At 41.7% G+C, this 26,924-nt stretch overlaps 1 protein-coding gene across 2 annotated transcripts in view; it reads left to right on the top strand.

The window, feature by feature from the left end:
- INPP5F (inositol polyphosphate-5-phosphatase F) overlaps positions 1-26,924 on the top strand; it is a 90,446-nt gene that overhangs the window by 47,289 nt on the left and 16,233 nt on the right. For both annotated transcript variants that reach the window (XM_074999766.1, XM_074999768.1), the window contains 9 exons: positions 1,845-2,012; positions 2,363-2,419; positions 6,631-6,829; positions 8,161-8,340; positions 15,106-15,173; positions 15,864-15,988; positions 16,860-16,937; positions 18,828-18,948; positions 26,094-26,222. In XM_074999766.1, coding sequence (XP_074855867.1) covers positions 1,845-2,012; positions 2,363-2,419; positions 6,631-6,829; positions 8,161-8,340; positions 15,106-15,173; positions 15,864-15,988; positions 16,860-16,937; positions 18,828-18,948; positions 26,094-26,222 — 1,125 coding nt within the window. The remainder of the gene's footprint in view (positions 1-1,844; positions 2,013-2,362; positions 2,420-6,630; positions 6,830-8,160; positions 8,341-15,105; positions 15,174-15,863; positions 15,989-16,859; positions 16,938-18,827; positions 18,949-26,093; positions 26,223-26,924) is intronic.

Below are 26,924 nucleotides of genomic sequence, written 5' to 3'. Positions count from 1 at the left end.
GTTGCAAGGTCTCTGCATTCTGATCTGGTATGTGGTTTGTAATGAAATATATACATCTGTGATGGATGGGAGGGCTACTACCCCTTTTCTAGACATCAGTTAACTAAATTGCATGTAAGGGGTTAAACCCAGAGATACTGGAGATTTTCAGGGACCCACTAATTGTTGGCAAGGCACCAGGTGAGCCAATTAAAGCAGTGATTTGCTTGCCGCAGTCCTTTGCATTGACCAGAGAAGAGATACAGAGATGGCTTAAGCCTGGAACCCGGCATGGAAGTTTCAGAAATATCCATATCTAGAAAGAGAAATCTTGGAACTGATACGTGTGTACAAAGGGGATGTTAATCTAGCTTTTTAGTTGCTCTGTAATTCTTAGCAACCAAATATACCTACCAAGTATGTAACGAAGGGTCCTGTGGCACCTTATAGACTAACAGAAAAGTTTTGAGCATGAGCTTTCATGAGCACAGACTCACTTCATCAGGTGCTGGCCGGCATCTGATGAAGTGAGTCTGTGCTCATGAAAGCTCATGCTCAAAACTTTTCTGTTAGTCTATAAGGTACCACAGGACCCTTCGTTGCTGTTACAGATCCAGACTAACATGGCTACCCCTCCGATACTTGATACCAAGTATGTAGTCTTTGTTTTGCTAATAAAATCGCCTTTGTAAGATTATGATCTGATTCCTGTGTCCCAGGAAGCAAGAGGTTCTGTTGCATGCTTCTGAGATTGAAGGGTCTGTAATTAAGAAATTAATTTCTTGTCAAGCTCTCTCCTGAGGGAGCAGTAAGAGCTTGGGGTTATCCCACAGGGAGACAACCCAGCTGTGTCATCCAGAGTTCTAAAAAGGTTTGTTCTGCATTTGGTTGGTGGCAGCATATCTCCCAATGTCAGGGAATCTCTGAATGTGGGGAGTTGCTTTTTTTTTAAGCAGAAGTCTTCAGTGGCAGGGCACTTCTAATTCTTGCAGGCCCCCACCTTCTGCTTTTTCCTAACCTTTTCTATTCTCAAGCTTTGCCCCCCTGCTTTAACACAGGAGAGAGTGGATGGAGGGCCAGTTGAGAAGACATAGCCTGCTGGGTGATCCCAGGGCACGGAAGCTGTGTAATGGATTGGGAAGCCAAAAATCTTGCCTCACAAAATCTTATTTTCAAAACCTTTACTATCCTACTCTTTCTTCAAGTTTTACATGGTTCCTGTGTTATTTTCAGGGATCGTATGTAATCAAAGGAAGGGGGGAAAGTGGCTGCAGGGCCAGTTGAAAAGACTGACACCTGGTGTTTTTTTGTAAAATCTTTGATAATTCAGCTATAGAAGCAAGAGATTTCAGTTAATTTGGCGACCTTTGCTGATGCCCTACTTTTTCCTACTTTCCCTTCCTTCCTCCTTCTTGGAAAAATGGTTGTTTGCTTTCCATGGGCGGGGAATGAGGGCAGTGCAATGTGGGAAGATGTTACATACGCACAACCACTTGCTGGCTATTTTACTTACGCTGCACCAGCAAAAATACTTAGAATGCTGCAAGGATGAGGGAACTGTGAGATAGGTTCCCACAATGCACTGCTCAAACAGTCAGTGTTTGGCAATTGAGTGTGACAGCAACAATTTGACTTTGTGGGAGCCTGTGGGGAGGTGAGGATACTCAAATTCGGATTTATAAAACCCAGTGTTACGGAATCAATTTTAATTTGATGTAGATGTAGCTCAACTCCGCTACCCCTCTGATGCAGCTATGCGGACACTTTCATCAGGAAAGTTTGTTTTTGTTTGAGTGGTCTGCAAATGCCCTTGTCTTTTTAGTGTAGCTAAGTAAAAATCCAGTAATAATATTTTTGTTTTGCAGATCAAAGAAAGCAAAGAAAAGGAAAAACTAGAGAGGAGGTTATTAGAAGAGCTCTTCAAAATGTTCATGGATTCAGACTCTTTTTACTACAGTCTGACTTATGATCTAACAAACTCTGTGCAGAGACAAAGCTCATGTGAAAAGACTAATTTGCCACTGTGGAGGAAAGTAAGTATTTATATGTCAGAATATGATAATTCTGTATTTTCAACATACTGTGTTGGTTCTAAATTCTAGTCATGTTGATTTTGAAACATTTAATGGCCAGATCATCAGCTGGTGTAAAACATCAACTGGTTCTACATTAATCTTCTACATAATGGAAACAAACAAAACTAGCAAATATATGTCTGAGATGGGTTATCCAACCCTTCACGGCTTGTTTGTTTTAAAATCCAAAACATTTTGAACCAAGTAGTTACTGGGTAGTGAATTCATGTGTGGAATCACATCTGCACCTACTGAGAGGTTCTGGAAAAAACCTGGGTGAAAATACTACTGTTTTTATTCTATTACAGGTTGATGACCGATTCTTTTGGAACAAACACATGATTCAGGATCTCATCAATACAGATGTGAGTAATTGATTTCTAAAAAGTGTATCTTAAATTTGTCACTGATAAGTAAAGCTGACCACTTTTCAGAAGAAATGATGAGAAATTTTCCAACATAATTGTCCAAGGAAAATGCAGGTTTGTTGCAACTGAAATTTTCTGTGGAGGTTAGATTGATAGGCAGCTTTCTGTGGAAACTTTGTTTTCCTGATGGCTCATGTGCTGGGCTCCCCAGAGTTTTGGCAGCCTCCCTAACGGGACTCGAAGAGGATTTCCAGGTGGCATAGGGACACCTCCTTTTCCTGAGTGTCTGGCTGCAAAGGTTGGTTATGTCTGTGAAATACGTAGCACAGTGGTGACCTGATGCCTAACAAGGACTCCTTTTTGTGTTCTAGTTGTGCAACTAATAATAGTAATACTATTCAGTGTAACAAAATGGTACTGTACATCAAAGTATTCTGAATTTTTGTTAGCATAGATCTGTATGTATGGTTGATAGAAAAATGATAAATTAGCAAAAAATTCACTTCACCTTTTCAATACATTAAAAATATGCATTAGAAATTCTTCGTTAAGACTGTCCCCTAAATTTTCAAGCTCATAGATGAACCGAGCATATTGTACTGCAAAGATTTAAAGTTAAAACGAACCAGTTTGGGTTCATGAGAAACTTCAAAACAAAGTTTTAACCTTTTCCCTCTGTCTTTTGGTGGTGTTAAAACTTGGCTGTCAAATGTGCCATCTTTCTGTGTGGGTCTTCTCATTCATTGAAACTTGCAAGACCAGGGCCTTAGTATGTAAGTTTTGTCCACAGGATGTAAAATGTACAAAGCTAGTTTGTCACATTTTCATTATTTGCAAGTGTGACAACTTCTGTTTTTGAGCTAAAAAGCAGATAGCTTGGAGCAAACTCTCACAACAGTTTGTAGGGGAAAAAGAAACTTGATGACTTACAGTGTAACTCTCAAGTATGAGACTTCCCTTTAGAGCAGCGGTGCCCAAACTTTTCTTGTGATGCCCCCTCCATTACTTCACTTCTGGCTTGGCAGAGGAGCTTGGGCTGAAGGCAGAGCTTGGGACTAAACTAGGACTGAGAGGAGGAACTGTGGCTGAAGATGGACCTGGCCTGGGGACATAGGGAATGAGGACAGAACTGGGCTGGAAGTGAAGCAGGGGACAGAGTGGAGCTGCAGGTTGCAGCAGAGTGATGGTTGGGACAGGGCAGAGCTGGGTGGTGCTCTACCCTCAGCCTTCCTCTGCAATGGGGGCTGATCCAGAGCCTGGCATGTGATGTGTCCCCTCCCCTGCCCCCCAGCATTCCTCTGTGCCTCCTTAAGGGGTGTGCATCTCAGCTAATATCAAGCATAGTATAGGTCTGTTAACCTTATTAAACTTTTCTTTTGTTTTGTGTGTTCATTAAGGATATAACTTTAAATATAAACGAAGAAGGGGGCGCTAATCTAAGCCATAATATACATCACTGAAGATTTGAAAGTTTTGGTTATTCTTTTATTCTTTATGGCTAATTACTTCATGTGTGATTCCCGATTTTTTTCCATAGATATGTCAGGTGTTTCAAAGTAGGCATAGTGGTTATCCATGTTAATTGTTCTCCATGCATTTGATCTGTTGAACTTCTTCCATTTTTAGAAACTAGTTTTAAAAAAATAACTGGAATGTGTAATTCTTGTGGTGTGATGGAGCACCTGATCCTGGCAGGATTTCTTTACTTACTGTTTTGAAAATGACTTGAACAGATTCTGATGAGTGACATAAAAAGCACTGTAGAATAACAATGCAGCTAGGGGAGAATTCCACAATATGAGAGAGCTGCTTTCTTCCTCCTGAAAAGATTGCTAAGAGGTGGTTCTTTTCTGAAAGCCGTGTGGAAATTCTTGAGTAGACTGAGCTGACATTTTATCGTGAATCCCAGAATCATAGGGCTGGAAGGGACCTCAGGAGGTCATCTAGTCCAGCCCCCTGCTTCAAGCAGGATCAACCCCTATTAAAGTCATCCCAGCCAGGACCTTGTCCAGCCAGGGCTTGAAAACCTGAAGGGATGGAGAATCCACCACCTCTCTAGGCAACGCATTCCAATGCTTCACCACCCTCCTGGTGAGGAATTTTTTCCTAATATCTAACTTACACCTTTCCCTCTTCAACTTCTGACCATTACTCCTTGTTCTGCCATCTGACACCCCTGAGAACAGTTTCTCACCCTCCTTTTTAGACTTCCCGTACAGGAAGTTGAAGGCTGCTATTAAATCACCTCTAAGTCTTCTCTTCTGTAAAGTAAACAAGCCCAAATCCCTCTGCCTATCCTCATAGGTCTTGTGCTCCAGACCCTTAATCATTTTTGCTGCCGTTCCCTGAACCTGTTCTAGTAAATCCACATCCTTTTTATACTGGGGGACCCAAAACTGGACACAATATTCCAGATGTGGCCTCACCGGTGGCGAATAAAGAGGAATAACTACTTCTCTAGATCTGCTCGAAATGCTCCTCCTAATGTACCCCAGTATGCCGTTTAGCTTTCTTGGCTACAAGGGCACACTGTTTACTCATATCCAGCCTTTCATCCACCATAACCCCTAGGTCCCTTTCCATCGTACTGCTGCTGAGCCAGTCGGTCGCCAGCCTGTAACAAAGTTTGGGATTCTTCCCCCCCCCCAGGTGCAGGACTCTACACTTCTCCTTATTGAACTGCATCAGATTTCTTTTGGCCCAGTCCTCCAATTTATCCAGGTCCCTCTGGATTCTCTCTCTACCCTCCAACATATCTACCTCTCCCCCTAGTATTGTGTAATCTGCACACTTGCTCAGGGTGCAACTCAGTCCCTCATCCAGGTCATTAATAAAGATGTTGAATAACACTGGCCCCAGGACCAACCCTTGCAGCACTCTGCTTGAAACAGACCGCCATCCAGATATTGAGCCATTGACCACTACCCGGTAGGCCCGACCATCAAGCCAGCTTTCTATCCATCTTATAGTCCAAGGATCCAATCCATATTTCCTTAACTTATGGACAAGAATGTTGTGGGAGACCGTATCAAAAGCCTTGCTGAAGTCAAGCTATATCACATCCACTGACTTCCTCATGTCCACAGAGCTTGTTACCTCATCATAGAAGCTAATCAAATTGGTGAGGCAGGACTTGCCCCTGGTGAATCCATGTTGGCTACTTTTGATCACTTTCCCCTCTTCCAAGTGCTTCAAAATGGATTCCTTGAGGATTCCCTCCATTATTTTCCCAGAGATTGAGGTAAGGGTGACGGGTCTATAGTTCCCTGGATTGTCCTTCTTTCCTTTTTTAAAGATGGGCACTACGTTTGCCTTCTTCCAGTCATCCGGTATCTCCCCCGATCTCCAAGAGTCCTCAAGGATAATGGCCAAAGGTTCAGCAATGACCTCTGCCAATTCCCTCAGTACCCTGGGGTGCATTAAATCCAGACCCATGGACTTGTGCACATCTAGTTTTTCTAGATAGCTCAGAACTTGTTCCTTCCCCACAGATGGCTGCCCTCCACCTTCCCATACTGCATCATCTATGACCGTCATTGGGCAGTTGACTTTGTCCGTGAAGACTGAGGCAAAAAAAGCATTGAGTACTTCAGCTTTTCCTGCATCATCTGAACTATTTAATCTTCTTGCAGCTGTTTAAAATCCAATCTGAATATTCTAATTTGACATTATTACAGGCAGTTCTTTGCAGCTTGTTTGGAGGGATATTATTTACAGGTTTCTTCCATTTGACAAAAATCTTGCATCTTATATTTTAATTTGACTTAATTGTCAGAGATCAAGACTTATTTTTGAAGAGTTTAAATTATTTGAACATTATAAAACACTCTTAAAGAATGTAACTTTGTAAGTTAATTAAAATGAGCAACGTGATGCAGCTTTTAAGTAAAATTTTAGTTTGCTTAGTGAAAAATAAGACCGAAGGAACTCACTTATTCCACCTCCCCGCCCCACTTCCGGCTGTGCTGATTGAATAAAAGCTCCGTCACATGCTATTAGAGAGCAGTGTTTATACAAAATGGAAGAGGCAGGGGATTCTTGACATTTTGGTGGGATTGGACCTGAGGTTTTGAAATAAAAATGTCTCTGGCTGTTAGAGTAACATCAAGCCCATTTCCCGAAGTAGCAATAACATCAAAAACTTTGACAGATAATTTAGAGTGACTGTTAAAACTGGTATTGATGTAACTTTTTTTGTAATTTTACAGAACGCAGAAGTGGATTCTTGGATTATGCCTATCATCCAGGGATTTGTACAGATTGAAGAGCTTGTAGTTAATTACAGTGACACATCTGATGAAGAGAAAAGTAGTCCAGAGACGCCACCACAGGAGTCAATTTGTGTAGATGATATTCACCCGCGATTTCTGGTAGCTCTTGTCTCACGCCGAAGTCGGCATAGAGCTGGTAAAGAGAGTCCAAAATAATAATGCTGCATGGTACATAATCTGTACAGAATATATTTGAGCTTTGTTTCTAGACCTTGCTGTTCTTATTTTAGGGGTCTTATTTTCTGAAGAAAATAATTAACAGTTTAGATATGCTAGTTACCTAACCTCTTTCCAGCAATACCACTCCTCTATCCTTTGTTGTTTAGCTCTTCAGCTCAGAAGGTCAGTGCTGCTTCAGGGATTGATTCTTATTTTTATATTGTGGAATAACATTTCCATGTTCTATATAAATTTAGTTTCATATTTAATATGAACATAATTGTTTTTCTAGCCATTGTCCTCTGACCTGGTTGCCAAGTACAATAGTTTGGAAAAATTTAAAATGGTTTACATCCATATGCCAAAAGCAAGAAAGAATAAAGTATAATAGCAAGAAATGTTTGAAATGTACAGTGTTAGATAGATAGATAGATAAAAAATTTAATTGCTTTCATTTGCTAATGAAGCATTCTGCTCATATTCTGAACCTTGAAGCTACTCATGGGGCTTTTTTCATTACTGTTTTGCAAATTGGAGCATTTGTCTGTCAAAGATCTATAGTTTGACTTTCAGTTTAGTATTCATGTTTAGGTTTTGCTTTCTACTAAATGAACATACTCAATCTAGTTTGTCAAGGCTACGTGACTTTTGGAACCGATAAATTACCTTAGATCGATCTCTCTCTCTCTCTCTCTCTCTCTCTCGTGCGCGCGCGCACACACACAGTCTATAAATTGCCTTCAGACTCCTAACCCACCCCTTAAGTTTTTTTCATATAGTTAACTCCAGATAGAGCTACTCCATTAGTACAGCACCACATTCACAAAACAGAATTTAACTCTTATTCCTGTGCTACTGTGAAACTAACGTGCTGCAACAGTGTTTAGGGATAGAAGGAGAGGGGAAGCATGAAAGTTATTGAAGTGACATTACCACTCTTTGTCCAGAAAATACTGTCCTAATGATAGAACTGCTCCTACAGCTAAGATTCTGCTGCAGTGCAGATGTATAGGCTACAACTCAGTTGCGAACAGTTGGAGAAGAGAACAAGAAGTAAAATGGAAGCCTTGCTCCACTTCTACCAAATTTTAAAATAAAGCATTAGAGAGGAGCCAAAAGAGGAACTAGTCAGCCGTGTTGTCAGTTGGGGTAGCCTGCTTGATTTATGGTTTTTTCACATAATTTACTTCCTCACCACAGAAAACGCCTTGTGGCAGTGTGCAGCATATCCATATTTAGGATTAATTTTTTATAAAAATCCATCACTTTCTTGATAAACTGATTTCTCTCTCACTTTTTGACTTCTAGGAATGCGGTATAAGCGAAGAGGTGTTGATAGAAATGGGAATGTGGCAAATTATGTGGAGACAGAGCAATTGATTCATGTCCATAATCATACACTCTCTTTTATTCAAACACGAGGCTCTGTGCCGGTGTTCTGGAGTCAGGTTGGATACAGATACAACCCACGACCACGACTAGACAAGAGTAAGTAAAATGACTGACTTTGAACACCTATTTATTCTGTTGACCTCTGATGTTCACCTACTAGTGACAGTGAGTTCGTTCAATTTAAAATAACTGCTCTGTCCGTGAGTTGAACTCAAAACTTGGTTAAGGAGTCCCCATTTCTTCCAATAGAGGAGGAGAAGTGAGGTCCGAACACACGACTGTATGCACTTCTGCCCTTCTTTCATTCTCTAGTCACACTTATTCCATGACAGGCCTTCAAGGTTGGGAAGGGGGAAAGCCTGGTGTTCTGCTTTGGAAATGGGAAATGAGGCAGGCTTTAGACACCATGTGAAACTGACACTACAGAGTTCACTGAAAAGATTCCTCCTGCTGTAAGAATTTATTTTAATCTGGTAGGAATTAAAATTCACAACACAGTACTGTAGTGCCTCAATTTACATGAGGGTTGTGTTCCCACATGCCCTCGCATAACTTGCATTCCGCCAGGGAAAAAGTCACCCCCTGACTTATGCAAAATTCATGTTCTGAAGCAGGAGCACCTGGACCTCCTTTTGGTAGGTGAGTACTGGGGGTGGAGGGCTGTTAGGGAGGGTTAAGCCTGCTGGTGGGTTGGGGCTGTGGGAAGGGGCATTGGGGGTTTAAGCCTGGGGTGGGTTAGGAATGCAGGAGGGCAGGGCAGGGTGCGGAGTTCAGCTGGAGCCCCATGGGTGGTGGGGGTGGGGGGAGGCTGAACTGGGGTGGTTGAGGGGGTTTGAGCTAGAGCCATTCATGAAGGTAGTGAGCTGGGCTGCGGGAGGTCTGAACTGGGGCCACACATGGGGGTTGAGCCAGACCCATGTGTGGGGGGGAAGGCGTTTAAGTCAGAGCAGCATGGGGGGGATTCAGTTAGAGCTGGGAGTGCGGGGGTGGGGAGCGGGTGAGTTCGGAGGGTGCTTGAACTGGGTCTGGGGATGTTGAGTTGGAGCTAAGTGTGAGGGGTAGTGATCTGGAGCCAGATGTGAGCTGGAGCTGTTTGTGTGGTGAGCAGGTTCGGGGAGAGGTTGAGCCAAGGCCAGGGGAACCAGGATTTTGAGTTGTACAACTGCAAGTTAAGCACATTTCAAGGGTTTACTGTACTATAGTGAGTTCCAGGATGTGCTTTTTTTAAAGATTTTCTTCTAAATTTAGATGGAACCCAGAAGGTCCTGTTACATCAAATTAAAGTCTGCTAATTGATCTCTCTCTGCCACTAGGATGGCACATATAATACAAGAAGTCTGAGTTGGAGAGAATCGGGGCTGGTCATGGGTATCACGTTTAGACTATCACCCAGACTTTTGACTTGTTTTCTAGAATGAAATTCTAAAGTTTGAGACTTGCCAGTGCTTTAAATCCCATTGTTGCTCCTGGAAGGATGCTGCGCTACTGTATAATTCATGTGCCTCATATGTTTTATTTTCCTCTGTAGAAAATAACGTCTGCTGGAAAGTTGCAGCAGTTCTACATTTTTGCCCATCAAGGCATACTTGCATGAGAACAGGACATCTCGTCCTGGCCAGCCTCAGTTATCCTAGGAAGGAGAAAGAGACTGTCTGTGCCTTCTTCACTGAGCCTGGCAGGAGATGGGATAAGAGGGAGACAGACAGCATGGGGCATATGAGACTGCTGGTGTTGGAGAAGGGGTCACAGCTGAGTTCATAAGGACTAGTGTAGAAGCACCGTCTGGGGCAGGGGATAAATGGCAGTGGAGGTGCAGGGCGACAGAAGGGAAGGTGTTGATTGAGTGGGGGCACAGACACATGGGCTGTGGGAGGGGGTGCAAAGCCACTTGAGCATGGGAGGAGCGGGTATCTGAGTAGGGGTGGAGGGGCACAGGGACAGGACAGTGTGACTGGCTGAGTCTGCATGGTGGAAGCACTCCAAAAATCCCACCCTGTACTTCTCCCTCATCAACAAATGCTCAAGTAAAAGAGCCATGCTCCATGTTTTTCCTGCTCCTAACCACCCGCTGAGACACCTTTTAAGCAGGGGAAGGGATAGCTCAGTGGTTTGTGTGTTGGCCTGCTAAACCCCAGGTTGTGAGTTCAACCCTTGAGGCGGCTATTTAGGGATTGCAACAAATAGATGTGCGGGAGGGTGCTTGGCCCTGCTCAGAGAGCAGGGGAGTGGACAAGATGACCTCCTGAGGTCGCTTAGGTACAGGGGAATTAGTTCAAATGGTAATGTGCTTGCTTTAGCATGTGAGAGGTAGTGGGATCAACACCTGCATTTTCCAGGAGAAGTGGAATCTTTATAAGGGAGAGATAGCTCAGTGACTTGAGTATTGGCCTGCTAAACCCAAAGTTGCCAGCTCAATTCTTGAAGAGGCTATTTAGGTGTGGGGGCAAATATATGTCAGGTATGGTGCTTGGTCCTGTCAAGAGGGCAAGGGACTGAACTAAATGACCACCAGAGGTCCCTTCCAGCTCTAGGAGATGTGTATCTCTAATTATAGGGAGGGATAGCTCAGTGGTTTGAGCTTTAGGATACTAAATCCTGAGGAGACCATTTAGGGATTGGGGCAAATAAAGGTCAGGGATGGTGCTTGGTGCTGCTAAGAAGGCAGGGGACTGGACTAGATGACCTCCTGAGGTCCCTTCCAGTTCTAGGAGAGGTGTATCTCCAGTCAGCCAATTATTTCCCTCTCCTTCAGCTCCTCATTACCCTTGACTCCCTCAAGCTTTTGCACTGCTTCTGAGGGGTGTGCAAAATGCAGTTTTGTGTTGTAGTTTAGCTGAATTATTACTCAGTTCTGTATTAAGCTTAGTAAGGAATCTATTAGTCAAAAAAAATTGCCTGAGTCTTTCTATATTGCAACAGATATACTTGCTTACAGAATTGTGCCAGGACTAAATGCTCATTATCCCAAAGTGAAAAATACTCCATACAAGTGTTTGGCAGTACAGGTTGGACCCCTCTAGTCCAGCATCCTCAATACCTGACTAGTGCAGAATGAGAGTTTGCAGAATTACAGGAAGTTAATATTGTCTAGCAGTGTTACTGACACTTCCACTGCTTACAGCAGGGGTGAACAAACTTTTTACATTGGACCCTACTTCTCAGCCCTGCAATTATCTGGAGCTCCCCTAACCTGTAGGAGGACCACAGGAAGGCATGCATGGGTAAGAGGGAAGCAGCTCAGGAGGGGGATGGGTTGCTCAGGAAGGGCATGCTGAGCTACTTGGGGTGCCCTGGAAGGGGATGGGTACTCCGGAGGGATATGGGGGGAGGATCCCGATAGGGCATGTGGGGGACTGAAGGGGTGCTCCAAAGGGGGAGGGATGCTCAGGGGATGCCTTGAAGGAAGGACCCTGGGAGCTGAGCTGCATTGCCCTTGTTACACTTCTGGGCACGGAATTTGGCACTGCTGTAGAGCCTAGAGGTGGTGACCCTGGGCTGCTGTTAGCCGATGGTCTGGTGAGATACCACGTGTGCCCTCACTTCATCCAAGTCTTTAACTGCTAGGACAGACAGTCCCTTTGCAGTGGGTAGCCAGGGGTGGCTGACAGATGCCCCAAGGATTATCACCCGAGTCTTTGGCTGCTAGGACACAAAGTCCTTTCACAGCGGGCGGCCAGGGAGGCTGACGGGTGCCCCAAGAGTCTGCCCTGTGGGGGGTGGCATGACTTAGCGCTCAGCTCTCAGTACACCTCACCAGTGACCATGCTAATACAGCCAAAAACTGGCTGGAGTTCTTTGTTTGTGTTCTGTTTAGCACAGTAACAGGAGGAGTCAGGCTAAAACTTAAACAGTTACTATTTATTTGATAAGGAAAAGCTTAACCCTTATGGTTACAAGGTTTATAGTTTCACTTCTTTAGTTACAAGCAGCTAGCATATAGCAAAGTACTTTAATTCATAGATCTATTATTAAATGTGCACAAAAGCAAAACATATAGCAGGTCTTATTCTCACCCCTGCATTACCTGACTTTGGCGTGGCCAGTGTCTGTCATTTAATCCCTTGGGGAAAAAGAGTATGAGGAGGGCATCCCCTGGGACCTTGGGAGGCAAAGACCTTCCTGACTGGCAGGTATAGGTAATTGGAGCTCAATTCGAGGGGACTGCCGGACCCTTCTTTATACCCGTTGGGTCACGTACACTCTTATCTTAAAGATGCTAATTGTGTTAGATGGTCTCATGATGCTGATTCTCACAGGGGAGTTTCAGAGACTTAATTCACACCTACGAGGTGGAGATAATTTAGGCATTCTTTTCTTATGGGCATGAGATTCCTCTCCTGGGATGACGTGTAGGCATATCAATCGCCAGTACTAACCAAGGGCAGCCTGAGGCCCTGGTCGTCTGCTAGCCCGTTTCTTTTGTTGTCTGGTTTCGGTCCATTCAGGGTCATGATGAGACAGTCCATCTGTGCTCTGAGGCATCAAAGACTGTGCTTGAGATTAGCACATCTGTGCTCTCAGGCATTCCAAGACTGGGCCGTTTCCTTTGTGCTCTGAAGCACCTAAGAGGGGCAAGATGGAGTAGAGCAGGGGGAATTCTGTCTGGCTACAGCAGCACCATGTTGACAGGTGGCAGTGGCACCAGGCTGGCGTCGGCCCTGTACCCCTGCAGGCAGCACTCACTCCACACCTGCATCTCGGGGCAGTGGGGAGCCTGAATTTTGGGGACCAGTTTGGCCGCCTTCCAAGCTGGGAACTTGCTGGCTTAGCACCGCCGCTTGACTCAGGGCCTCAGAATGTTTTGTTTGGCACAGAGCACTCAGCCAGGACTGGTGGCTGTAAACAAACTTTATGGGACCATAGAAAACTTGGCCATGCCCATGATAACTACTGTCAGGCCAGGTTATGGATATTGCTAGATGAGAGAGTGCTGGACTAGAGAAGTTTAAACCTGTACTGTCCGAGGATCAAAAAATAGACAGGACTAAAGTCAATTTAATGTACACAAGTAAGTAAGTAAGCACTATTGGTTTTGTATGTGCATATTTACCATCTCCTATCTGATAACTATGGACTATTTTGAATGATCTGCACTTTCAGTTTGTTACTGAATTAGGCATAACCGGTAATGTTAGACTGTAAACTCTTCAGAGGGATTTTTTTTTCCAAGGGGGCATTTTCTGCATGTTTGCATGGCATGTTCCTGAATTTGACTTTGAGGATCTGTGCCTTATAGTTTGTCTTGAGGGATGTGAACAGCAGTGCAAACCAAAGTGTTGCACTGTAACTCCCCCATATGAATGCTGTGGGTACAAATTAAAAGTTTCTTAGTTCACATAATCATAGTTGTGTTCAGGCAAGACTCTTTGCGGCCCCAGAATCTGAACTGCAAGCAAACATAGACACATCCTGAAGGCTACCCTAAAATAAAAAGTAAAGGTATATCTTTATGGTAGTGCTTAGCTTTTGGCTGTGTTAGTAGAGTGGTGAAGGTAACTAGTATTTTTGCCAGAATCAGCCCGTCAGGTTCAAATACTTTTTTCAAGCACTAACATTCAGATGTCTTGTAAAGAGTTTGCCAGAAACCGTGAAGTAGCTGAGAAGGGATTTACTGCCGGATCCTAGAAGTGACATGTAAATGAATTTGTATTTAAAGTGAGAAAAAACTGTGACCTGTAAGGACATAGGAAAATAAAACCTAAAACCACAACAGTTTGAAATTCTAAAGACTTTGGCTATATCTACACTAGCCCATTCTTTTCGAAAGGGGCAAGGTAATGAGCAAGGTTGGAAGAAGCTAATGAGGTGCTGCCATGAATATGCAGTGCCTCATTAGCATAATGGTGGCTGCAGCAATTCAAAAGTGCTGCTTTCGAATTGCGAGCTGCCTGTGTAGAAAGGACCCTGTCTACATGTTCATGAAGCAGTGCCTCATTAGCATCTTCCAACATCGCTCATTACTGTGCCCCTTTAGAAAAGAAGGGGCTAGTGTAGACATAATCTTTGTGTTTGGCATTTCTTTGTGGGGCTGTGCAGTTCAATACCATGGGGATCAGTGCTTCTGAATTCATAAGAAAACTGGTAGGAAATTTTGAAGAGCAATTCAATCAATTTAATTTGATAGATTTATAGGTGGGTTAAAGTAGCTGTCAGGATCAGTTTTAATATCAAATATATTATGTCAAGTCCCTTGTTGGCTCCCTTTTGGGTTTTGTGCTTCCTGGCCATTTCTTGTGTGCCTGAGAGACTCATGGTGGCCCTTTTGCTGCCTTGGGACTTCCCAAAGCTAAGGGTATTAGCTTACCAAGCCAGTCTTGTCATGTCAAGTCCCAAGCGAGAGGGAAACAAACCTCCTTCAACAGGTTTTTGGGCTGCTCCTGCCCTTCCTGTTCATGAACGTTTAATTCTTTAGCCGGCTATGTACTATCCTATTTTAATGTTTACACTTAAACCAGCTCTACATTCTTTTACAAGGTAATTTTAAACATTTTAAGATACTTCTGAAGTGAAGGGGGTTCATCTGATGTGTGGAGCTGGCATAGAGAGGTTGAAGGTCTTTCATGCTTTTCTTTTCTAATTTACAAAGAGTATTTTAGTTTAAGGTGCTCACCTCTGCACTGTGATAAGAAAGTAGCACTGTAGTAATGTGGCATATCAATTAATTGGATCTCTACCTTGTCAGTGCTGGACCTCAGAAGGTATAATACATTAATATGGTCCTATAAAATTTATTATTCTAGGTGCATTTATTTGTAGGTTTTTCTTAATACAAGGTACGTAAGGCTCACTTGAATGAGTTAATGCCTTAATTAACTATCAAGTGAAAGGAAATTATTAATTCTTCAATGTCCTACTTTGTAGGTGAAAAGGAAACTGTACCCTATTTCTGTGCACACTTTGAAGAACAACTGAAAATTTACAAGAAACAGGTATGTTTCTAGGCTTGCATTTTATTTAGTGTATTTGTTATTAAATTTTAACAGTTGTGAATTGTTCAAAGTACTTTCTAAAACAATCTGAATACTTAAAGGACAATAAAAATTAGACCTTTCTGTGTTGCACTTGATTTTTTTTTTTTTTTTCATGAATTAAACAGCAATTTCAAAAAGTAGTAATTGAGACCACTCTTTTAGTAACTCTTTTTTTAATTGGGATTTTCAAATTAACATTAGTTTGAGATGAGAATAACTACAGCAGTGATCTTGGTCAACTTGAGTTCAAAAATAAATATGAGGAAAAAATGTCTGAAGAAACTGTTACGTTACATAAGCTAATCACAGAGAGGTAATTGTGTCAGTCCATACTCCAACAAAACAAAGCAGCAGAAATGTAGCACTTCAAAGGCTAACAAAATGATTTATTCGGTGATGAGCTTTTGTGGGACAGACCCACTTCAGATCAAGTGGGGTCTGTCCAACGAAAGCTGATCACCGAATAAATCATTTTCTCAGTCTTTAAAGTGCTACATTTTCTGCTGCCTTGTTTTACAGTCTGTTTATAATTCTCACTTTTCAATGCTTCACATTTTTGTAATTTGTTTTGTAAATTGCCTTCCAGAGAGTGTAATTCTGTAAGTATCTTCACTAAGACAAATTATTAAATATTTAATTTTTGAACAGGTTATTATTAATTTGGTGGATCAGACTGGACGAGAGAAGATTATTGGAGATGCTTACCTTAAACAAGTGCTACTATACAACAATTCAAACCTCACTTATGTTTCCTTTGACTTCCATGAGCACTGGTAAGAGGGATTTCTAAAACGTTTCATCTTACAGTATTTGCTAGAATGAGAGAGAATGGTTTCCCTTCCCCTCAACATTTCTAATAGTGTGTGAAATGCATGGACTTGCACAGAGATTTATGGCTCCTGTAAAATGGGTGGGGTTAGTAAGGGGATAAAATAAACATAAGTGGGGGAGAAATGTGAAGGCAATAGTATATAGCTAATCTCCATAACTGGGCACAGTCTACAAGTTTGGACCAAGATTTTCAAAAACTAGAATCTGAAATTAAGGGTCCTAAACAACAAATGTCTTCCATCTTTTTGAGTTTTGCTCTTTTGAATAGCTGAAGCCTGGAGCATTTGCCCTCTTTAACACTCACAGTATGCACCCATCAGCGGGCCTGGGCATGCAGGAGGGTTAGAGCTTGTTATGGTTGCCTGTTACATTCCAGTACTGAGATGGCTGCATCCTGGCGATGGGTAAAAGGATCCCTACATATGATATCTGTCAGGCTTGTTGAGAACACTTACACTGAAAGATAACACAAACGTAGATCTTTACCATTTGTTACTCTTGTTTTACTTTTGGTTTATGCTTTGGTGCCATATTATAACTGCCACCTCAAATCCTCTGTCATTTATAGGTGAATCTATCCAAAGTAATCCAGACAATTCTTCAGAGGCTGAAGGGGAGATAGGCATGGCTATGTTGTAGCTATTTGAGTGTACTTTTACATGATTGAAAAGATTTTCATAAGATTTGTACATTGCCTGAGAACTGCTCTGAATATTTTTTTTCAAATTTAGCTAGCAATGTGTGTAGATATATATTTGTCTGTATTTGTCACTTCTCTAGTTGAAACTTGATTTATTTTTAACTTTATTTTAGCAGAGGGATGAAGTTTGAAAATGTTCAAACATTAACTGATGCCATTTATGATATCATTTTGGATGTGAAGTGGTGTTGGTAGGTATTTGAATGCTCAGGCTGTTACAAAATGTTTATAGAAATATATTTAAATGGAATAGTAGGGGGGAAAAACAATTAATGTTTGTTTAGATGGATTGTTCTGGCCTTAAATTTTTCCAGTGTTTATCTTTTCTCTCTGGTCTTACCTGGTCTTGAACATTAGTTCCTAGTTAATAAATCCAGCATCTCGAATTCAGCTCTCAAGTATTTTACTTTGTTCTACCTTTTCAGTAACTAAAAGAACTCCCAGTAATATTGTTCCCTCTCTGAGGTTTGATATTACTAATTTCAAAAAAAAAAAAAGATATTAAATGTTTATGAAATGAAATATGAATTTCCCCCACCCATAGAGATTCAACTTTATCCTGAACAGCCAGTGAAAACCTTTGGCATCCAGCCAGGTATATTGGCTATATGTTTGTGCATTTTGATTTGTGGTTGTTGTGGCTTTCATGAATTACACTGTATGTAGTTCAGTACATTGTTTTGTATTGGTGTGTAATTAGCTGAAGTTTTATGTCAGGATTATCACTGGTGTCTGGCAGCGTTCACTCTAATTATTTCCATCTGTGGGCAGAAAAAAATTTGTGCATCAAAGTGTGTGTGGATGAGTACCACCAATAGAAACACATGCTGCCCACTGTGGGTGCTCTGCTAATCAACTGGGTGGCTGCCCAAGTGTTCAGCTTACAGGGAACACTGGCATTTGGGAAATGTTTTCTGCAACATTTAGGATGTTTTTTGAGTGATTGACACAGGTGTTAAGAATTTCTCTAAATCTGGAATAGTTTTTATATGGAAACTGAGAATTAAATTTGTGTGCATGTACTGGAGTACTGAATTTAAGGTATAAATGGGCTGTCTTGCATATTCAGGATAAGGATGGAATAACATGGGCTAACATGAATGGAGGGAGGAGATAGGTGTTCTAAGAAGGGGGTTCATGTGGCGTTGGGGTGGGCTGGGTTGACTTGGGTTTGCTAGTCACTTTGAAACATTGAAAAAAAGTTGTCTCAAATGGAAACCTGAAAATTCCTGGGAGTGTCAGTGAATCAAACAATTTGATTTTTTTTTCATTTTTGGATTGAATTAAATTTACCCTTCCATATTTAAAGGAAGAGGTTACATGTGCAGAGTGGATAGAGGTGATAAAATTGTGCTGGTATCTGCTTTGATATCTGGGTAGTTGTGGGGGGCAACTAACTTGTGGGGGTCTGGGGTTTCATTCACCGCTCTCTGCCTGATGTGGAGCAGAAATTTTAACATGGGTCTCCTATGCTTCAGGGGAGTGCCCTAGTCATTAAGCTATGGGATATTTTTGGATGAGTCCCTGTCTTGCTTGTAAAATTGAATAATCTGTTGGGCTAGGGAGGAAAAAGTGACTATAGTCTGGTGATCAGGGCACAGTCCTGTAATGTGGGAGATGCATGCTCAAGTTTCTTCTTGCACATGAGGCAGAGGGGAGAACCTTGGTCTGGGTCTTCAACATCCCAGAGAGGTGCCCTAACCACTGGGCTTAAAAGTTCAGGTGGACACCATCAATGCCTCTATTTTATGAATATGCATGTTGTCAGTGTTCCTATGGCCACCCAGATTTTTGTTTGAATCTATTTGAGAAATTTGCAAGTAGCTTCCAGGAGACCCAAAAGAGAATTTTTTAGCAAATCTATTTTTGTCTGAAAAACTTTGCTAAGTTCTAAAGGAGTGTCGCTGAGATGTTGGATGAAACTGGAATGAATGTTCCATAATTGTCTAGTAGAAACGTGTTTTCTAATTGAACACAGAACATTTGTTTGCATGGAATGACTTATTCTTTTAGATTTAACATTTATTTATTTTATTTATTTATTTATTTATTTATTTTACTTATTTTACCACTTTGGAAAGGGTTGATCAAGCTGGTGTGATTTGTAAACAAGAAGGAATTTTTCGTGTTAACTGTATGGACTGTCTCGATCGGACCAATGTAGTTCAAGCTGCTATTGCAAGAGTGGTCATGGAACAGCAGGCATGTATGATTTTGTGAATTTTGAAGTGCTAAATGTCTTAAACAAAAAAAACCTATGAAAGTCAGTATGTTTGAATAAAAATAACCTAGAACTTGTCAAGTTATGAAGGTGATGTGCATACGACCAGCCTCCAGAAGATCCCAAGTTCCCCAAATACTTAAACAACCAAAATAATTTTGGGATTGGGAAGCATGTCCTTAATGTTTTCAGGAGAAGAGACTGGCGCTACAGGTATCAGAAATCATTCTCAGTTTTATTGTTGAGACTTGCAGCTGGTTATTTGTAGGTAGGTAGTGCTTGCATATACTTTTTTCTATTACAAAATTAGGTATAGGTAGAAAAATGGGTCCAGAGATGCACTTGAGTTTTGGGCAACTTGAGGAAAAATATGCCATCAACCAGCACATTAAATGTTTGAAGTGCTTAAGAGATCACTCCTCTTGGCCATAGGTAATCCATTCTGCAACTCTCTAGGTATCCTTAACAGGTAGTTGACAGATCACCCTTTCTGCGGTGAATCTGTCTGTTGCAGAGATAGCATTTCCAAATCTGAACTGAAGAAGTAGGTCTGCCCCATGGAAGTTCATCACCTAATAAATTATTTTGTTAGTCTTTAAAGTGCTACATGACTGCTTTTTCATTTCCAAATAGGAGGAAGAAATGATGCTTAAGGAGCTTTTTATAGTTCAACAATCATCTGTTTCCTCCTTGAGAACCTCAACCTGTGTTTATATCCTCTGCCTGAAGAGGGTGTTAAGTAGATGATGGTGCACATAGTTAAGGCCTTGCAAACTGAACATGCAGTGTAGGAAACAGTGAAAAAGGTCTGTAGTATGCTTGAGATGAAAGATACAGGCAAGCTGCTCCTTCTTAAAACAAAACAGAACAAAAAAATTCATCTAACTACAGTATGTAAGTAGGTGCTGCCATGTTCCCCTGCCACCCACAGCAAGAATCCAGACCTTGTAATTCTGGTTCTACAAGGATTGACTTTTTTCCCCTCCCCCGCCCAACATCTTGGCTCTGATTCGTGGTCTGTTCTACTCTGAATAATCAAAGCAAGATAATCTGTCATGAAATATTACCTTAGAGTCTGCGCCACAGTTACAAATCTGCAGTCGATCCATGCCAGCTGAACGTTGCACTGGAATTTCATTTATAATGAGCTTTAAGCTTTTTATTTTGTACAGTTCAGTGAAACAGCAGAAACCAAAACACAGAATGCAAACTTTGAATGTTTGAATTGTTCATGGTGGCTTATTGAAAACTGAACTGATAAGGACTTCTGCCATGGTAAGGCGGAATAACTTTTCCAAGACATAGAATGTCAGTATAAAACTTAGACCAATGTTAAGGGTTTATATTGGAGTACAAGTTTGGCAAAATTGAGGAACCTAATTTTTTTTGGTGTTTGTTGGAGATGAAAATGAAATTTTTATGGAATGTGTCACTGGCACTGTTGTCCGATGGAAAAGGAAAATACGAGTCTTTCCCCTTAACTGCTTAGGTCCCTGCTTTTATGATTTTTGGGTGGATTGGGATTGTATGAGGTTTTGTATAATGTTCTTAAATGTTTAGCTTTATTAAACTTGTACAGTAACATCCAACTAGTGGTAAATAACTATTACATTTGACATTATTATTCATTAAAGTTTTGCTCAGTTCAGCTGTGGGCTGCCTTTGAAGCCTGACTGATTTTCAGTTTACTCTTGCAGGCATTCTTTGCCAAAAAATTAAAAATTAGATGCACCATTTAAAGTATCTGCAAATTTTATTTGTGGTGATGACACTATTGTTACACCAGTTTAAACTACTTAGGTATTTTGAAATAAAATTACCAATCGGGAAGTGGGTCTATATAACACACGCCCACAGAAGCTGATGGCCACTGTGGGGTCCAAGGCAAGGTGTGTTGTGGGGGTGGCTCTCTGCAGGGTCTCAGGCAGAAGGGACAGGGCTGGGGCAGCCAGCCCTCAGAGCACCTGGAGTGATCAGGAGTTAGGGGTTTCTTTAACTCTGTGACAGCTCAGTTCCTGTTTCTTTGCTCTCTCCCTTTTGACCACAGCTGTGGGGCTAGATGCCCACTACCCATCTCTTCCTCCCTCCCAAGCCTATGAGGGAGTCCCCCAAACAATATGCCCGGAAGAACCCAAATGCATCTTCCACCCCATCCCCACACTTAGCCCAACTACTCACATCTTGTCTTTGGCCCAGAGCCAAGCTTCAGGATGTCCCTTTCCCAGACACCTGTCCTCCTCACCCCCCTTGACACCCAGAGCCCAGGTATCTAGAGAAAAAAACCTGATACTTGGTTTTAAGCATGCACAGAGTTTCCTGCAAGTCATGTTCTCCTTCCTGGAGGATATGGTGGGAACTCCCACTGCCAGGGACCCTCTAGCTCCTTCTCCCTTAGCAGTATCCTCTGTGTGCAGGCTGGGCTCTGCTGAGTCCAATGACTCCTAGTGCTGGTTAGCAGCACCACAGACCATTTCTACAGAGGAAAGGAAATTCTGCATGAACATTAACTTCCGCAAAAGTCTGCTTTGCCCGGTGGCACAGAATTCTCCCGGGAGTATCAGTGTCAGTTTTAAAGCATTGTGTGTTTTAAAGTGAAACTGCACTATTTTGCCAATGGTTTGTACAGTAATAGGCTGTAATCTGAAACTATTCAAACCTGACAGTTAACACCAATCTTTAGTCAAAAGACTATCAAGAACTATTTTAAAAATTTAAAAGGTAGTACTGATCAGACTCCTGACTGGGAATCAGGAGTGTCCAAATCACTTAAAATAAGACCACTTCTATTTTAAACACAGATTTAGCATATACACCTTCAGATGTCCAGACCTGAAAATGCTGACAATCAGTTATTTCTTCTTGCCTTGTCAGAACACTTTAACAGCCTGTAACAAATTAGTGTATTACTATACCATCAGCCACACTCTTCTTGGATTTGTTGTGATTTTGGTTTCTCATAGCAGTCTTTCAGATGTAAAACCAGGTATCCGAGTGAAAGTTTCCCTTCAGATCAAGTTACCACAATCCACTAGCTTCCAGAGATTCTAATAGTTGAAAAAGTTCACAAATACTGCTTTCAGATTTCTTAGTTTGGTCTACATCCCTGTGACATTTCTTTAATTAGGGGGTAGTTTTTTGTTTTTTTTTTTTTTTTCTTCCTCGGCAATATAATTTTATTCATCACTGGATGCAACTTCTAATTTTTGTTTTTGTCCTTCCCTTCATTCCCCAGTTATAAACTTAGCTCTTGTATTCTGATCGGTTTAGAATTTTGTGTGTTCCTGTCTTAAATACCTAACTGGTATGTACATTTTTAGCAGTATTTATTCTCCTTTGAGTAATAAAAGGTCCACTACACTTGATATGTGTGCATTCAATTCACCCAGTGCCAGAATGCTGTTCCTAGCAGTACCCTTAGGCATGGCTATGCATGTGCCCGAACTTTCATGCTCCAGCCCATTCCTCAGTTTCTACTTGTCCACCATGATTTGACTATGTCATCAGTTGTTCTTTGTGAACGTGCAGTTGTGGTTTTGCTACTTAGTTGTCTTTTTTGTTTTGGAGTCCATCGTCTTATCATAAATCAGTGGGTTCTGGGACTGGGGGAGTGCATTTCTAGGCTCCCTTGCTTTCAACTGTGCTAAGGATGTTTGTGACTCTGCTTTCCTTGTCTGAAGTTTTTGGGTAGAAGGTCAAGTCAGCGAAAAGTATCCAAGCTTCAGGATTAGAACCAAGCATCTTAAGAGAACACCAGCACTGATAACAAACTTAAGGAGGCTGCTCTTCAGTTGGCATGGAGACCAGTTCAGCAAGCTAAAATGGAGAGTTACCCAACCAAGAGAAATTTTTTGCGTATTATTCACTTCAAACGCTTGTGTGCCCCATGTGCTTTTAAATTTTCAGTAGCAGTTGCTCGTTCAACCTGCACTGAAGCACAGGCATCCTTATCCCCTTTATCTAGGATATATTAAGCTGTGCCTCAGTTCTTTCTGTACTGCTGAATCCTGAAACAGAGCACCTGAAGTCTCTCTCCATCTTGGCTCTAATTTAGCCTTGAGTTTTTAGTTATGTTTATTTAATCCTCATTTTATAAGCCATACCTCCTTGGTAATTTTGGGATTTTTCTGTTTTTAATATTCCCTTCCCCACATTCTGAGGCATTTTGCCATGAGGCATATGGTATGCTGGCTTACATATCGGGAATTTATCCTTGTCAGTGATGGATATTTCTGGTGTATCTGCTGTCTGGGAGGCAACCACATTCTAGCAAAGTACAAGAACTGCCTAACTTTTAAAAGCAAATCTTTTTTAAAAAAAAAAAAAAAAAAAAAGGTTGGGGATTAAACTTGGGGTCCTTGAGATGGATCAGTATCTCCAACTGCTTCTGGTCCAGGCCCAGTTACCTCCTTGTGAATCAGCCTCCCACATTCATCTGTTGATCTACATACACCACTCACCTAGCTTTTCACTGGCTAAAAATATGGAGAGAATCAGCACAGGCTCACATGATAGGGGAGTTTAGATTCTCCAAAGACTTGTTGGTGTCCCATACATGGACCTCTCTTTTAATAGTTAGTGTCCGATGAGCTGGAGTCCCCTTTTTATTAACGGTACCAAACAGCTGACAGTACTGAGGTCTACAGGGTCTCTGATTCCCTGTTCCTCCAATACTGTCCGCACTAAGTGATTAACCATCCTCACTTCCAGTGTCTGCTCCTACCTGAAACCATGCTGTGAGTTACCCTCTTCAGACATCTGTACACGGGAAAACCTGCATATCACCATAGGGACAGCTCTTCTGATACTTGAACTGAGAGATGACCCAAGGGCAAGATAGGGTGATGTCCCTCTTCTCACTGATTGACCAGCCCTTTATGCCTCTCTCTCCATCTTATGGTCCCTCTCAATGGCCAAATTAGGACCTGCGTGCAGAATGTCAGCTATTTTCAAGAGCCCCTATCTTTTCCCTTTTGGGATCATCACGGAAGGCAGTCTTCTGCTCCAACTTTCTTTCCTCCACAGGCCTACACAAGAGAAACCTTCTGAAGAGCAAGGGTCTAGAGCAGACAAGGTGGTGACTCCTTCCCACCCCAACTAATACCTTCTCACTTTCACCAGATGGACCTGCGTGTTCTCCTCTGCCTTCTTATGCCAATAATCTTAAACAGTGTCAGAAACCAATGAAACAGCTGGACTTATTTTAGATGTCACTGAAGATGATCCAGGAGTCACAAGAGAAGGCCTTCGATATCCTCCAGATGACAACCTCTGGTCAGGTACCCTAACTCTTGAATGAGGTTCTACTACAGTCATTCATACTCAAGCTGCTGCACCATCAACAAGTAAAGAAGTCAATTTAAAAATACTGCATCTCGGAAGAAAAACTGGTTTTATTTTTGTGCTTCAGCTGTGGAGGATAATGAGTGTGGAAAACACCATACTAAGTTGATACCACATAATAAAGACTAGAAATACCTTGACTGTTTTGGATATAAAAGCATTTCTTCTCCAACCTTCCAGTTTAGAACAGCTGATTATCAGGCTTTAATGATGTACTATGGTCACACTAATTACAGTACACTCAATACTTTTATTGATCATCTTCCCATGGAACATTGGGAATGTCATACTAGCTTGTCTGCTCTTGGCAAGGACATTGCTGAAAGGCTCTCCCAGATGTAGCTAACACTGCAGTTTTAATTGCTACTGCTGTTGTCACGCATCTAGTGGCTAGAGTCTGAAGAGGCACACTGTTCTGAAGTGGTCTGGATTGTCCTGCTTAATAGTAGGAAAATGTAGCCTCCTTTTTCCAGAAGCAGAGAGTAGGTGATGGGGATAAATAACTTGATGATCTGTTTTGTTCATACCCTCTGGTGCACTGGCGTTGGTCATGGATAAAAGTCAAGATTCTGGGTTAGATGGACTTTTGGTCTGACCCAGTATGGCTGTACTTATGTTCTCACATTAAACTTTCACAAGGGCTACTGATGTGGTTTTCTGTCTGGACATTCAGACACAATGTGTCCATTATTTGGCAATCAGCTCCATCACAGAGTACCTGGCTGCAGTCTGTGTTGCACATGTGTATTATATGTAGAACTGTTCTAATCCAGTTGTTGCCAGGTTCTTAAGAAGTCTAGATTGTTCTCACCATCTGGGGACTTTGCGCCACGATAGATTTGAAATTAGGATTACTGGTTCTTAATGGTGGGTAACCCTGTCTGAGCCCTGGAAGAACCTTTCAGGAAAGTTGGCTTTTCAGTTGCCATTTTATTTGTAAGGAGAGTAGGAGACGTCGTGCCTTAACAGATTCTTTGTGCATAAAACACCTTACAGATACAGTGTCACTGCTGCTAATGGACGTGTGCATGCATCTGAAAGAACAAATTAGCCAACTAGCTTTGAAAACTTAATGGTTGCTTTTTTTCCCCTCTTTTGCTTTTCCAGTTCCTTTTCTCAAGTTTTTGAATGGCAGTGTTAGGTCATTAGTTTCCTCCCTGCTCAACAAGTGCATTTCTTTTTCATGGTGTCAAGTATCAGAGTATGCTCATACATTTCTGTTAGTCTATAAGGTGCCACCGGACCCCTTGTTGCTTTTTCTTTGCTATGTGGCATCTCCTAATTCCATCGGGGAGAAGTATTGTTCTCTTGATTCATCTTAAGACCTCCTATATGGAAGTGGTCTTTCTCCTTTGTGCATTTTGGCTTTTGTCATGTCATGCTCTGAAGAGGGGGAAAAATGAGACCTACATCTGGCTTTTTTGGGGTTAAAATTAAGAGGTGTGTTTTTTCCCCCTTGCTTAGATCACTTTAAAAGTCAACCCTGGTAGTTCTTTGAGCTCAAAGAAATTTTGCCTTTGAAGACACTGAAACTAAATAGAATTGAATATTTTGCTATATTTTTAAGGATGGATCCTAAAGATTGAGGATGTTGGTTGCTTTTTCAGTATCGCCAAGTGATGCTTTTTGGTTCTGATTGTAAAATGTAACTCAGATAAGAAAAATTTAATAGATGGTGTTATTACTAAAATGTTATGTCATATCAATTTTTTCTTTATTTAATTTATGTAGTTCGAGAGAGAATGTCACTTTGACCAGATCCACTAACAAATATGTCAAATTTCAGCTGAAAAAGTTGGGTGTGATGCCACCAGAACAGCCTTTGCCAATGAAATGCAATAGAATCTACCAGATAATGTGGGCAAACAATGGAGATTCCATAAGCAGACAGTATGCTGGAACAGCAGCTTTAAAGGTAAAAATAAATAAATCCAAAAGCAAAACCAACCCCAAACCAGCCAAACAAAACACAGTGTAATGAGTACCTTGCCAAGTTTTATAAATTATCCAGTATGCTGGAGTAGTCTCTTGGTTTATTGGTTTTAAAAGATAAATATAAAAATGACACAGTAAAATTAGCTGAAGTTTGATACTTTCTGTATAGTTCCTGGGGACCCCCTGGACTTTTGAGTTGTTTCTACAGAATGACATTCCAAGAAGTGTTTATCCTATTGCGTACCCAGAGAGTGAATGTCTAGTTTTGCCCAGATTGCCAGCATTCTTCACTTCGTGATGGTGTTATGGGGTTATGGTCTAGGGGTTATGGTGGATGAAAGGCTGGATCTGAGTAAACCGTGTGCCCTGGTAGCCAAGAAAGCTAACGGCATACTAGGGTGCATTAGGAGGAGCATTTTGAGCAGATCTAGAGAAGTAGTTATTCCTCTTTATTTGCCACCGGTGAGGCCACATCTGGAATATTGTGTCCAGTTTTGGGTCCCCCAGTATAAAAAGGATGTGGATTTGCTGGAGCAGGTTCAGCGAAGGGCAACAAAAATGATTAAGGGCCTGGAGCACAAGACGTATGAGAATAGGCTGAGGGATTTGGGCTTGTTTACTTTACAGAAGAGAAGACTTAGAGGTGATTTAGTAGCCTTCAACTTCCTGAAGGGGAACTCTA

Source organism: Carettochelys insculpta, chromosome 7 (genome assembly GCF_033958435.1).
Source record: "Carettochelys insculpta isolate YL-2023 chromosome 7, ASM3395843v1, whole genome shotgun sequence".
Taxonomy (NCBI): Eukaryota; Metazoa; Chordata; order Testudines; family Carettochelyidae; genus Carettochelys; species Carettochelys insculpta.
The sequence above is the reverse complement of the archived record's forward strand: the minus strand, read 5'-3'. Positions and strand labels throughout refer to the sequence as shown.